We start from the raw sequence: 15,219 nt of genomic DNA, 5'->3' as shown, positions 1-15,219 counted from the left end.
TAAATTTATTTGATACTGGCCTGTAGAGAAAATTGAAACACAATATTTTTTAAAAATGCCCTACAGCAGTACCTCAGCAATGGCATTCAGTCTTTCTTTGCCAGCAGATCTGGGCTACTAGTGAGGTGTTTTAAAATGAGTTATATGAAACATCAAGTTGGATTATTATGGTCCCTGCTGCTTTTTCAGTTACAAAATTATTAATAAAGAACGATCTTTAAAATCTTTAGACATGGGGAATGGCTTCAAACTGGAAGGGAGTAGATTTAGATTTAGATTTGATATTAGGAAGAAATTTTTCACTGTGAGGGTGGTGAGACACTGGAACAGGTTGCCCAGAGAAGTTGTGGAAGCCCCATCCCTGGAGGTGTTCAAGGCCAGGTTGGATGGGGCTTTGAGCAACCTGGTCTAGTGAGAGATGTCCCTGCCCATGGCAGGGGGGTTGGAACTAGATGATCTTCAAGGTCCCTTCCAACCTAAACCATTCTATGTTGTATAGAGGACACTTCAAAGAATGTGTACTTTGCTTTAAGTTGCATCCTCTGCTGATTGTATTTCAGTTATCCTAATGATCTTTTTCGTTGTTTTTTTTTTTTTTTATTTTTTTTATTTGTGGTTACCTCAGGTAATGATTTGGGCCCACCTTCAACTAAGGCTGCAAACAAGTTTGAGGGGATGTCTCAGCAGTCCAGGTAAAACCTGTGTATATGAAGGCAAAGACGAAAATTTAGCGGAACATAACTAATTTGTAAATTAGAAAAAAATTGCCTTTCATATGAAATAAAATCCTAGCTATGTTTCTTCATTAGTTTTCTGCATGCCTTTCTACCATACAAATACTTTGGCTTCACTGAGCCTCCTACGCTGTGTTCGTGGCTGTCCATACACAATTCATCCTTTGAGCAGGATGGACAGAACGGTTTGTACCGGAATCTATCTACTGCTCCTACAGAAGTGCGCTCTGAGCTGGGGAATGTTGCCTCAGACTGCAGTCCAGCAGGACAAAAGTTTTATTTTCGTGTCTCCTGGCATTTTGTTTTATCTGCTTCAGTGTGAGGTCTCATGCCTGTAGCTGCAGAAGTGTCACTCTGGGTCTAGGCTGGCATCGAAGATAGCTCAGTAAAAGAGAATTCATTTTAGTCTTCCAGCTTAGCTGTTTTCCATTCTGTCCAGCTTATGTGCTGACGTGCAGTCTGTAATAACACAAACTGCTTTGAGCCCGTAGTTCTCCAGGTCCGTATGTCACGAGTGTCTTTTTCGGCAGCTGGCATAGTAAGGATAGCCATACCTTCCTGTGTCTGCTACTCCTTTATCTGTGCTGTGATTCTAAAGTCCTGAGGAGGTTCGAAGCACGTTAATGCCAATAAACGTGTGCCTCGGGCAACACGATGGGGACCTTGCGCGACCACAAGTGTGCGTGATGAGGCCATGGCTGGAGATGGCTGTGTAATGTCAAACAAATCACAGTCGAAGATGTGCAGGTCGAGTTTCTGGACAGTCCTCGGTCTGTGATCTGTTGAGTCAGGACAGGCAGTGGATGTGGTTTTGGTAGCACGGCTGCCCTGCCATGTTTGCTGAATCCATCCCAGTGGCACTGGGTGTGCAGAGGGAGGGCAGTGATGTTCTACAGCACAAAGAGCTGGTGCCATACTTGATACTTGTAAGACAAGGGTAAAAGTGTGGTGGTGCTCCTGCTCGATGGCACGAGATGAAGGCTGATATACTGAATCAAGGTTGAGCTTGGCTGTTCTTTCATTTTTGTGTCATGATATATTTTGACTATTTAAAAAAAGCTAGGAAACTAAGATAAAAGTTGTTTCATCATACTTATTGTGAAAAGTTAGCTTCAGAGAGAAATACCAGCATCAAGGCTGTTAAGGCAGAAGACTCTGCATTACTGAACGTAATCTGGTAACTTCCTCACTTGTTTTTTCTTTTTCCTTGTTTTTTGAGTAATTATTTTGAGGTGATACTGATTTTTATTTGATTATTGTTTGATTTTTATGCTTTAAATCAATTGGCTTTCTTATTTTCTTCCACAATCCCATTCTATAAAAGTGACCCGGATGTGGTTTGGGTGGAAGAAATTCCGTGTTTTTTTGCTGAAACTTGTAATGTGTTTTGCCCTCACATGTCATGTTTGCAAATTTGAGCCAGTCTGGTGTTAATTCTGAAAAAAATGTCTACAACAGAAAGCATAGGTGGAAAGTTTTGGCAATATGCAACTATGTCAGTTTTTTATGCTCTAATTAATTATTCACAACTCTCCTGCTTGCATCGTTGTTTACCACTACGAGTAGCTAACACGGCTGTAACACAGATTGTCAGAGTAAAGTATGTTGTTTGCCCACAATTATCAGTATTTTCCGTAGAGTAGCAGAGACTTTGTCTCCTAACGCAGCTGTGGTTAGCGTGTCATACTAATGCGTAGGCTACAAGGTAGAGGCTCAGTCCTGGAAAAACACAAACCACTGACATAAAGGACAGGTTATGTTTTGAATGCTTCAGTATTGTTATTTTAAAGACCCAATTTTCCTTAAAGTCCAGGATCTACCCACTGAGCTGGTCTTTCAGCTTCACCTATTTTCAGAGTACATTTTTGCACATACCATAGTTCATAGAATAAATCTGCCCTGTAGCATTAAAGCTGCGTGGGCTTTGTGTGGTTTTTTTCTCTGCAAAAGCAGTTCATTCTTAGTAGTGCTTTGAGTTTCGGGATTGATCCGCAGACAAGATGACAAATTGGTTATAAAAAAGAAGCAAAATAAATGTGCATTTTATTTTTTTTTAGATTATATATATGTAGAGGGGAAAGAAAGGAAAAGAAAAAGTATGTTTTCTAACAGTTGTAAGCACTAATAATTCATATCTGTTGATTTAGCACTGGGACCGCAAAGACTGCACTTGGCCCTAGAGTTCTTCCCAAACTACCTCAAAAAGGTAAGAGTTCTTCTTGTGGGTATTGACATAATGATATCTTTTGGATGTGTGTGAAAGTGGATACTTGTTTTAAATATATGGATCTTTTCAGCAGAATTTTTATTTCTACAATGCCACAAACCATGAAAGCTTAGCAAAACAGAAAGGATTTTAGAAGATGGGGAAGGTTTTTATTAAACTGGAAAAAAAAAAGTTAGACCTATGGAACATAAAGAGGAAATTAAAAAAAAAATGTAAACTAATTGCAGCTGGAAGGAGACCTCAGGAGGTCAACCGGTCCGATGCCGCACTCAGAGCAGGGTCAGCTTTTTGACATGAGAGCAGGTTGCGCAGGGCCGTGCCCAGTCGCGGTTTGAGTATCTCCATGGATAACCTCTCTGGGCTTCCATTTCTATCTCTGGCCACTCTCGCTGGTAAATTCTTTTTTCTTCCTAATATCCGTAAGTCCAATTTCTTGATACCCTTGAAGCAAGTTGTGTCCATTGCCATGTTTTGGTAATCAGGTTTGTTTTCTTTATAACTGCTTTGAAAAGAATCAGGGACTGTTACATGCTCACTTGTGTATCGGGGACACACTTGCTGAGACCATCATCCCAGCGAACACCTTATGGCCCTTTCTTTTTAGAAATGTTTTTTTCTAGTCTCTCTTTAAACTCATACAGCAGGTTTTATTTAGTTTTTTGAGTTCTTGCAGCAGTTGACTATAAAGTTGAAAGCAGACCTACCTCGTAGCTCTGTCTGATACAGAATCCATCAAAAATATTTTATATCTGTATGAGTGAATGATCCCTACAGACCCTGAAGATGAGGGAATGAAGCCTGTCCAAACTTCTGAAGCTAGATGACTGAAATTGAGAGCGCACATAATTTTAATAGAAAATGCAAATGTGAAATTTCAGCTTTAATAAATTACAATTATTATGACATGGTATCATCTTTTGAAAGAGACACCAGTGACGTGATAGGGTACCACTGCAAAATAAGTCAACACTTCCTTGATTTAAAATGATAAAGGTGAAAATTTAAGATGGGCTCAATCAAAGCACTTTGATAAGGGTTACTATCAGTTTATTCATATTATTGGTTCCAGGCGTAAGTAAATGTGGATGATCAGTGCTTCTGCATTTGCTACTGGATCAGTCTAAAAGACAAAGCTATACACAGATATCAACACAGTTTTTAAAAAGTTTATCAAGCATCAGATAGTAGCTATACAATTTATGGAAATTATGAAAAGGTGGTGTTTTTTTTGTATAAATAACCATAAATTAGCGTGGAAGTGTTACTGCAGTAGGTGATACCTTATGCGAGTGTTGTTGCTTTCATAGTAAAATGTCAGGCCTCCTTTTTGGCTGGCAGAATATGATACTAAAGTGATGCTGAATATAATAGGAAATTATTCCTTCTAGTCAAAATGTGTTGCTTTCATTGGGGGTCGTAACTTTTTTCTTTTCTGCCCCCCTTCATCTGTTTTAGTATAGGGTGGTTTGTTTAGGGGGTTGGGTTTTTTTTGTTGTGTTCTTATGGTTTTGTTTTTAAGGTGGATTTCAGTCAACTTTTCTTAGAGAACTTAGCGGTAGAAACAATACATGACATTGAGAAAAAAACTATTTGAAAAGTTATTTTCAATTTCCTTCCATGAAATCTACAAAATACACAATTTAAAACTTTTCATCTTTACTAAATTGTAAATATTTACAATAATTCATTTTTTATTAGTTTTGGTTTGACTGTCTATAACGCGGTTCATTCTAGACACTGTATAGACATCCACGCTCACTCGCTCTCTTTAAAGATTTTACAGGTGCTAATCCTGAGACTTGGGGGTTTTTTTGTATGGAGTTCAACTGTATATATGATTAATCATCATTAAAGAGAATTTGCATTGCAGTCACATCAGTGGGTTGATAGGTTGTTTTACAAAATACGCCTTTTCTTATATTTAATAATTTTTGGTTTAGAACCAAAAAGCGATCACTTTATTTCATTTTAAGTAGTTAATCTATAAATTGACACCTAGTAGCTGTTGGATTAAGCGCTCCTGGCCCCCAGGAGGAGCAATGAAATGAGACCTCAGTGAAAGAGGGTTACATAAAGCTGTATTATCTTGCATTGTCATAGACTAGGAGGACACGTGGGCAGTTATCGGGGCTCAGTGGACATGTGGTTATTTACACAATTGCAGTTTTGATATGTGCCTAAGTTCTTTAATATTAAAATGAGATTGTGAAAAACCATTGTTATCCTCTTTTGTTTTAGTGGCACTAAGAAAAATAGAAACCAGTCATCATCTTTCAATAGATAAATCCCATCAACACACGGAAATCTTTCAGAAGCCCTCGCTGTCCATCGATATACCACAGAAACCACAACCTGGAGACTTGCCCCCAAAGCCTCTGCCTCTGGAATTAACTCAGAAACCTCAAGTGGGAGATTTACCCCCAAAGCCTGGAGAACTGCCCCCAAAGCCTCAGCTAGGAGACCTGCCACCAAAACCACAACTCGGAGACTTACCTCCAAAGCCGCAAATGAAGGACCTTCCTCCAAAACCTCAGCTAGGAGAGCTGTTGGCGAAAACTCAAGGTGGAGAAGCATCACCGAAGCCTCAGCCCTCAGAGGCAAATCAAAAATCTCACTCCTTAGATCTTTCTCCAAACGTACAATCTAGAGACACCGTCCAAAGGCAAGCGTCTGAAGAGTCGAATGACATAACACATACCCTGCCAGAAACCCCTGTGCCACTTCCCAGGAAAATAAATATGGTAGGTGTTATTCCAGCTAGTTGAAAGTCTCCATTGAAGGCTTTGAAGTTACTGTAGGACTATCTGGTAGGGGGAACAAAACAAAACAAAACAAAACAACCAACCCACCCTTGAGCTATACACACAAAGCAACACAACCTTATGGGCTGGGGTGGGGAACGAGGAGCTCTTTTGTGCTCCCAAGCAGCTTCAGCAAATGCTGGGGTTTTACAAGGCCTCCTGCATGCTGAAACAAATGCTAGTAACATCAAGCAGTAGCCTTGGGAGCATGACAGTGTATTTAGATTTATTAGGAAACGTGGGCATTTTAATCTGTGCCAGGCATACTTCATAACTGATTGGTAGTTTTCTTTGCTGTCTTTACTCACTGCTTTGTATGTCTTAGATTAATAGAATATTTATATATTTGATTTTTGTAATCTTTAAGAATTAATGTTTGGACTTACTTTTAGTAGATAAAAAAAATTAAAGTACAAGTCGACTGTGACAAACTAGTAAATGTTCCTGTCACGAGTATTTAATGTCGGCGTGCCTAAGTGGTTAACAAAGGTTCCAATCTATTGCTGAAGTGGCAAAATGGACATTGCTGGATGGTAGGTAGTAGCAGAGCTGGAACTATAACTAGATTCCAAGTCTCCTTGTTCAACCCCCAATTCATCTTGCTGTTCATCTTGCTAACCAGTGCAATTTCCGTCCAACAGAGGATTCTTCATGCATATGTATATTGAAATCATTTTATGAAACTGGATCCAGAGGTCTCTCTTAAGATTTTCATCATTAAGAATACATCAAAAAGGAGATGGTTTTGCTTGTCAAATTAGCTATGCAAAGCACTTAAGTAAAAGGAAATAAGACTTCTGTTCTTGTAGTGAAAGCAGAGGGTGAGTTTTTCCCTCTTGTGCTTGTCTGAGGAAGATCGCTCTTTCTCTGGAGCCATCATTCCTGCTTGGCTTTTGTCATGGACTTGTCTGAATTGAGAACAAGAAGGCTGTTGCTTGGGCTTCCTGAGCCTTGTGGAGGTTAAATAAAATAATACAGGGATCTGATTAAAAGGTGTCTGCAACTATGATTTGTTTACTCATGTACTTTTGAGCATAAGCAGCCCAGTGATGCTGGATATTCTCAGCTATTTGTCACTTTATTAAAGAAGAAAGCAAATAGTGGATTAGTTGTTTGTTTTGGTTATTTTTTTAAACTCTCACCCTACTTTATACAGAAGAATTCTAAGGAAAAATGCAGTATTCTCCAAATATATCCATTTTCACATGTGCAGTAAATCAAATAGTTCTGCTGTTTTGCAGTGATCAAAATTATGATTTATCTGTGTTAATCACTTTCCAGATTTCTACTCATCATTGCATGCACACTTGTATCTCTTCTTGTTCACGGCAGTCTTTTTTTGCTCAAGTAATAATGTGCAAGAATTCCTCTTAAATGTGTCTTGCCTCTATTTTCATCCTCTGGCTATGCCTTCTCCATGCAAACTGGTGAAATGCTACATCACAACCCAACAGTGAGACCCCTGACAGCACCCGCTGGGTACTTCACTCGTGGGTTTCGCTAGCCACTAAACACATGAGCGCAATTTTTTTTATTGGAAGTTTCAGAAAATCAGTTGTTGGCAATTATAAGGTAAAAAATACCAATGCTGTTATATAGAATAACTTGAAAGGATATTTTTAGAGAAACGAAACTTGCTCTGAGTGTTTCTAAAATCACACTGAGCACTGGAGTGTTCGTGTGTGTGTTTTCTATAAAGGAGTCAAAGTATCACAGTATCACAGTATGCTAGGGATTGGAAGGGACCTCAAAAGATCATCTAGTCCAATCCCCCTGTCGGAGCAGGAACACCTGCTCCTACACACGAAGTATTTCTTTTTAAACAAAAAAAATGTTGAAGGTAAATAAGAACGTGGAGGGATTATTAATGATCACAGCAGCTGGTTATTATTCAGTCTTAAGCATAGAAGTCTCTTCTTAATAAGTACTAATGTTGGATACAAGGAGGTGGTGGTGGTGGTATTTGTTTTATTTACATTTATTTACAAATTACAATTCCAAGAATTGCTTCTGTTTCTTTCCATTTCTTTACATACCAGTGCACCAAACTGGGTTACAGAAATTATACTCTCTCTTCAGATCCATCCTTTTTTTTTTTAAACCTTCCTAAGATTAAATACACCTTGGGCTTGAATTCTGCTTTTTAGCACTCTCCTAAGTGAAAGGAATAGAATATTAAAATGTCATCTGTGGTGTTAATCAGAAGGAACCAGGAGCAATTGCTGTGATTTTTCATTTATTCCTACAAGCTGAGTTGCATACAGTTCTCTAAGTTTGGAGGAATTTAACTTTCTTTTTATTGAATGAGACAATTTTTTTCTGGCAGTAGTTGCTTCCCTTCATCACTGAGGATTGATCGGAAGCACTCTTAGTTTGTAAAGGTTCCCTGGAGTTGAAAGCTGGGACTGGCTCCAAATACCCATTAATATTGAATTCCAATCCCTAGTGATAGTTGAGATTTTTGTTCAAATCATATGATTTTGTTTAAAAAAAGAGAGAAAACGTTCTTTGAAGTAACTTCTTGATGCAGCAAAGCATTGCTGTAAAAACCTTTTTGATCTCATATGAACTTCAGGTATTTCTGTTCATTTGTCTGGAGTATGTTTTTTTTTTTTTTTTTCAGTCTTATGTTATCTGCTTCGTCCCTTATATCCCTCTATAACTGTTATTTTTCTGTACCTTGAGTGTACTATGAGTGCTCTTTGCTGTGTGTCTGTTCTGCTGTTGATCTGCAGGGAAATATTTTTTTTTTTTTTTTTTTTTTTTTTGCCAAAGCATAGAGGTATTTCAAGTGGGTAGGTAATAGCAGAGAAGGCTCCCTAGGAAACTTCCTCTGTGAACTTAACTTTTGGCCAAATTCCTCTAAACCTGCTGACTTTTTCCTTCGTAGCCCTTCTGCTTCTCATCTCCTTGGGCTCTTCTTGGTTTTTTGCATTCTCATTATCTGACTACTTCTGTTCAAAGTAGTAACCGGTTTTTGAAGAAGCATGGGTATGAAAATACAGGAATATAAAGTAGCAGGAGTGTTTTGCTGTGAATATTGCTTCATTACTCTATTTGAAAATAATTTAAAGCATTTTCCCTGCTGTGAGAAACATATGTTCAGGGAGGAGCCCATGGCTCGGGCTTTTTCATATAAATTAGCAGTATGCACTGAAGTATGACCTAGAAAATACTTGGCCTCGGAATGGTAGAGCTGTGAGAATATCTATTGTGAATTATCATCACAAAATAGTACTGCTATCTGAAATCAAGATTCTTTTGGTAAGAAATTGCTAACATTCCGGATGAAAAATCACTCAAAAAATAACTATTAGCAGATCTGAAATCAAAGGATACTATATTTTTGGACTATATCTAAACCCAAAACTGTAGGGAATACTGGGATTTCAACGCAGCATTTTCCTCACCCCTTACCCCTCTTGTAACATTCAGAGGAGACTGACTGGATTTTATTTTCTGTTTGTGGTGATTTTTTTTTCATGAAGTATATATTAAAGGAGAAAGAGGGTGTTTGTTGACAGGAACATGTAAAGATGTTATTTAAACTTCCATTACTGGAGGAAGCACAGGTTACTTAAGCCGTGCACTACATGTTGAAGTTTCTTGGGAGTTCTGAATCTTAGGAAAAAGAAAACCTATGCCTGTGTAGATAATTTTTTTATTTTATTTTTTTTTAATATCCTTGTTGAAGCAGAGACTTTTTCATTTTTATGTCCCCAATTGAACGGAAAGCAATTGGGTAGTTTTCACCTTCTCGTAAAATAAAACATAACTAAAAGGCAAAATTCATATCAAATAAATGCTTTCACTGTTCCTTGTGTCCTTCATCTAAAACATCAATTCTATTTTTAGGGGAAAAACAAAGTTAGGCGAGTCAAGACCATTTATGACTGTCAGGCAGATAATGATGATGAGCTCACGTTTGTTGAAGGAGAAGTAATTATTGTAACTGGTGAAGAGGACCAAGAGTGGTGGGTATGTATCTTTTCCTTTTACAGTTCCACATAACTTCTTTATGACTTTTAAAGGAAAACCTCTTTTTCCAAATTTGGGGAGGGTGTTATTTTGGTTTGTGGGTGGTGGTTTTTTATGTTGTTGGGTTTGGGGAGGTTTTTTGCCTGAGCTAACATCCAGCCCTTAAACTCGTACTGGAGAACACCCCCTTTCTCCAGTAGGGTCTGTCTGTTCCTGGGAGTCTGCTAGAACAATCCTGACCAGGTTTGGCTTTATTGCTGGCTCCTAACAATGCATATTTACATATGTCACTCTTTGTTATAGTTTGAGAAATCCATAACAATTTATTGTTGTTTAGACAATTATTCTATCACCTGATGACCCCTCCTCACTTGGGAAGGGGGAATCGGGGGGGGGAAAAAACAAGGAAACCTACGGGTTGAAATATAAACAGATTTAATAGAATAAGACTAGATAATTAACATTAATATCACTAAAGAACCAATATTGATCCCCATATCAATGTAAAATATACAAGGATTATACTCAGCCCATTCTATCAGCAGGAAGCTGTGCACTTCCAGCAGTGACAGCAAATGTCTGAGCGCTATTGCTTTGGGGGGAAGGGAAGGGCTCAGGGGTCCAGCACTGGGGCAAGAAGTTTTCGGGATCGCAGCCATCAGGGGGAGAGCCTTCACAGCAAACTCTCTAATTTATACTGAATTGATGTTGATGGTATGAAGTAATCCTGTTGGCCAGTGTGGGTCAACAAGTGCCCGGGTCTCACTGCTCCTCATCCCTGCACCTGGAGACCTCAAACACTGAGACCTTGAAAGCCACACTCCATAGCTGGCTGTAAAGTAAATATCTTCACAAATGCAGACACTAGAGTCTTCTAAAAGTGCAGCCTTCCCAGGTGTTAGAAGAGAAATCAGTCCTGTGTTGCTCAAACCAGGACAGTACTGAACAATAGCCTTTCATTAAATGAAGAAGTGGCAGTTTTTACGCCATTTAGCATGCTTACACCATTCCTGAAAAATGGGATAGGTACTTATCTTCAGTTCACTAGAAATGTTAAGTTATACCTACAGGGGTTACTGGAAGTCTGAAAAACTATTTGTAACGGGTGCTGTAAGCTGATGGTTTTCCACCTTAAATGAGAGGCTGTTAACATTTCCTTTCCCTTCTTCCCTCCTTTGTCACTGGTTTGTCTCATACTCCCCCACCTCTGGACTGCATATTGTCTTTGCTTCTTGAGTGCTAACACCAGGTTTTTCTCAACCCCACTTGAAGGCTCCAGTCCTCCCTTGACACTCTGCTTCTTGCCTCCAAAGCCCCGCTACATCATATTACCCTACCTAAGAATTATTCCTGGGGAAAATGAGACAGACTTCATTTTGATTAAAACAAACTCTTATCGCAATGCTGCCTATCATTTCCTAATCCAAGTGCAGCGCAACCCCTGCTGTTTTGGTTCCAGCTACATGTTTTCCTCTCCCTCATCATTTAAGTGTGGAAAATGTTCAGCTGAAAAGATGGTCGTAAAAGAGCAATGCCCGGGGAAAAGCTGCTGTGTTAACCATAGCATCCTGCCCGCAATTATGGTCACATTAGTTGCTCAATCTGTTTTGTGAAGTGGCGTTTTAAGACCCCTGGGTACACGGCTGACGAGTTCCATGAAGTGTTCCAGTCTGAGCCTTTCTGAGAAGGGAAACGAGGGCTGTTGACTCATATGCTTCAAAAATTTGGCTCTACAAGAGGAAATGGCCAGCCCTGCATGTTTCCCCTTCCCATTTTGTTAGGTTGTGGAAGAGGAAGGAGGTACACTGTTATACTGAAAGTAGTGAGCAGCACTGTAGCAGGGTGAGAAGAGGGTTATGTGGTCAGTCAAGGCTGGTCCTCCAGTGCTCTCAGTTTGATAGTTGTTTATAATTATGCATTTTAAACATGTAAAGTTCATATAGAAGGTACCTTTTTTTTTAACGTTGCTTGGCTGTTTCTTTAAAAATTATTATTATGCAAAACCTGTAAGAAGATGTACATGAAGGATATTCAATCAGATGATTCTGTGATTTGTTATAAAGACTAGTATGCACAGAAATCATTAGGAATCATACTAATTCAATAGCTGTGTCTGTATCACTTCAAGTGAAGTCTGCAGATTATCATAAGTAACGTCACAACTGTAGCAGACATTTCCCTCCAGTGAGATGTTTAGGATTTATTCAGGTAACTAAGATGAAGGGGGTTGAAAGACATAGACTAACTTGCAGTAGCAAGATATATCAGAGAGAAGAAAGTAAGGCTTCTGTTTTGGTGAGATTCTTGAAATTCAGTGGTCTACGTTGCCCTTCTAGGTTTCCGTATTCAATTGTAGTTGGTTTGTTCTCTTTAGATTTAGTCGGCTTAATTTGTCTTACTTATAATATGTTCGTATGGTTTTACTTCGTTCTGTTATGCAAATTGAACTGTTAACTAAGGTCCAAGAACTTGCAAATGCTCTGTAGGATCCGTGCAGTTCTGCTGCTTCCGAATGAAGTAAATGCAGTCTACGAGGTCTATGTGTACACATGTATCTATGTACGTTTTTTTTCTCTCCTGTGTTGCAGATCGGCCACATCGAAGGACAGCCAGAGAGGAAAGGGGTCTTTCCAGTGTCCTTTGTGCACATTCTGTCAGACTAGTACAAACAAACAATCCTAAACTTGAGCATTGCACATTCTTCATGCAAGACGGGCTTTTTAGCAAAAGCGAACGCTGCTGCCTCCCTGTAATCCTGTGCACAATTGTATATATAGCTGCTGTTACAAATTAAGAATTCATTTAAGTTTCACCTCATGAGGTTGAATTATATGTATTGTAAATATACTGTGTTATTCTGCCTTTGCCAGTATTATGGTAGCCTTGGAACCTGGCACGCCTTATTGGGTTCGTTGAAGCCATCCTTGGCATCTAGCACTTACATCTCTGTCTATGCTGTTAAGAATACGTAGGAACTGCCAGCTTTCCAAACATAGGTGGTCTCCGTCAACCATGTAACTGTACAGAAATGACTGTTCCTAATAACTCGGTATTCAGTATACAATTAGCAGAAAGTTAGAACGAGTGAATGGTTTTGGACAATTTAAAAATCAGTCTGCAGTTTATAAGTGTATGCAGTTTACAGCTATAAAACCCACTTCAGTATTTATTTAATATAGTGCTCAGTTAAGTGTAATTATGAAGACAAATATTCACTGACTTTACAGATAACAGTAATGTTTTATGGTGTGCATACGGCATTTCATGTTTATATTATGTGGACCTATGCCAAACTGTGATTGCAGTTCCCCTGTGATATTACCTCACTATAAAAAAGTTACAAATTTCTTTCATTCAAAAACTTATTTTAATGAAGGTTAGTCATGTTGTTCTTTAGTAGATATATGTGAAATTTGCTGGTTTCTTTCACTGAATTCTTAGTAACCAAGAACTAGAAAATGTTAACTGTTGACATTATGCATGCATTTAGATGCTTACTTGAAACCTGCCTTTGTACAAAAGTAGTACTGTAGTCATATAGCTACATTTGAGGAAAAGAACATTTTAACTTAATTGCTATTCAGATTAATGTGAGCTTGCAACAGTATTTGTTTATAGCTAAATTGGCTCTTTGAAAAATGATTTTGTGGGGTTTTTTTTTTTTTTCCTCTGTCTTCAACCTTGCTAAAAGTTAGTTACCTAAAATAAAATTTCTTAAGTGGTGATATAAGGATAAATTTAAACTATTTTTAATTGCTCTAAAAAGTGGAAGTTAAGATGACCTCTCGTTCAGTTGATCGGGTTGTTAATAGTAGAACTCAGATCACAAGTATCGGGCTGGTTTTAGTAGAGTTCACTAAACTGTAACTGTAATAGTCTTAATTCAAAGCACCAAGTAACAGACATACTGTTATAAAGCTAATTTCTAAGAAAAATCTTTGGATGGCTGCATTTGACCTGAGGTTTCTTGAAAGTTGGTATAAAGTTGCATTGCCAGAAAACACTTAAACGTATTATTGAAAACTTTCATTTCCTATGTCACTTTCAACATCATTTTTTAACTTTGAAACATAACGCAGTTGTGTTTTTCCCATAGTTTGTCCGTAGCAGGTTCCATGACTTTCATATGTAGTTTTGTATTACTTGCTTTAAATGTTATTTTGGCTTCAGTACCTGGTACTGCTATGTCAAAGCAGATTGTCTTGGCTGCATGGAAAGATTTACATTTCATAAAAACACATCTCAGTCTTTCTGAAGGCTTTCATTTTTAATTCAGTTTTACAAGCCTGTAGTCAGTGAATATTTAATTCTGTTTGTGGTTAAGATAGAAACAAATATCAGTCTAAACCCCTCATAGAAAAAATGCAAAACATTTACCAACTGTTAATGGTTTTATCATTTATAACGAAAGTTTATTGGGAAAAATAATAATTACGCAAGGAGTGAGCGAGCCTGCTGGCATCTAATCTTCAGTATTACCAGCTCCAGTATTTCAGACTTGATTCTGTTTTTTATGGAAAGGAAGTCAGGATTAGCATTTATTTAGCATTCCATTTTATCCATTACTACAATATTTTAAGTTGCATTAAAGAACAAAACCTATTCACTTTTGTGGTCAATTGTATTTTTAAGTGATCTTGAAATAAACTGATAAAAGCAAATCATATAAAGAAAACCTAGGCATGTAAAATTATGTAGAGTCAAATGTCTATTCTTTTCTACGCTCTTTAAAATAGTATACATATGCATTTTATAAAATTAAATGAGTTCCATCGGGAACAATAGTTCTGTTTATTCTGGCTTATTGTGGGTCATAAGAAATCTGAAAATGTATGATATTGATTGAGTTTAAGTACAGTATTATATTTGAACTCAATGAGCCACTGTCTGCAATTTTGTACATGACATAGTATTTGGAAAGTCTAAATCTTTATGGAAAATTAGCTGATAAGGGGTTGGGGGGAGGGGCAGGGGAAGGTGCCCCCAGAGGGGGAAGTATGCTCTGCAGATGATGTCTTATTTACTGTTGAACAACAGTTGCTATTTATTTTTTTATTACATAGTACATCAACGTGTACAGAAATCAGATCTGGTCATGCCACTAGTTAAAATCTTGACTTCTCATTGAATGTTAAGGTAAAACATCAGTACACATGTCTATTCACATGTATTTAATGTGACAGTTTTTGAGTACTGTATGTGTTAATTTCTACTTTTTTAATATTTAAAATTGCTTTTAAATAAATGTATTCAGTTGATCCCAGATATCTGAACAAGGCCCTTTTGTCAACTGGAATATCTTCTAGGGAGAAAGTCTGGATTCCAAACAGGTAGAACTATAAAACACTTGAAATGTTTTCTCTTCATTATAAAGCACCCCTTATATAATGCAACTAAGTGTGTATCTCTTTAACAGCTGTTAAATATGGATGCCATTGCCTTTATCTGGAAAACTTTACTTACTAAAGTTAGCATCAAA

The 15,219-nt window shown here is 37.9% G+C and overlaps 1 protein-coding gene across 1 annotated transcript in view; it reads left to right on the top strand.

The window, feature by feature from the left end:
* Window positions 1-12,416, top strand: part of ASAP1 (ArfGAP with SH3 domain, ankyrin repeat and PH domain 1) — a 155,895-nt gene extending 143,479 nt beyond the window's left edge. The window contains exons 26-30 of the mRNA XM_082499527.1: window positions 626-692; window positions 2,882-2,940; window positions 5,200-5,702; window positions 9,618-9,740; window positions 12,329-12,416. Of these exons, the coding sequence (XP_082355653.1) occupies window positions 626-692; window positions 2,882-2,940; window positions 5,200-5,702; window positions 9,618-9,740; window positions 12,329-12,403 (827 nt within the window). The 3' untranslated portion in view covers window positions 12,404-12,416. The remainder of the gene's footprint in view (window positions 1-625; window positions 693-2,881; window positions 2,941-5,199; window positions 5,703-9,617; window positions 9,741-12,328) is intronic.
* Window positions 12,417-15,219: the final 2,803 nt, after the last annotated feature.

This window comes from Vanellus vanellus (assembly GCF_965231255.1).
Source record: "Vanellus vanellus genome assembly, chromosome: 2".
NCBI lineage: Eukaryota > Metazoa > Chordata > Aves > Charadriiformes > Charadriidae > Vanellus > Vanellus vanellus.
Note: the sequence above shows the minus strand (reverse complement) of the source record. Positions and strands in the feature narration are given on the sequence as shown.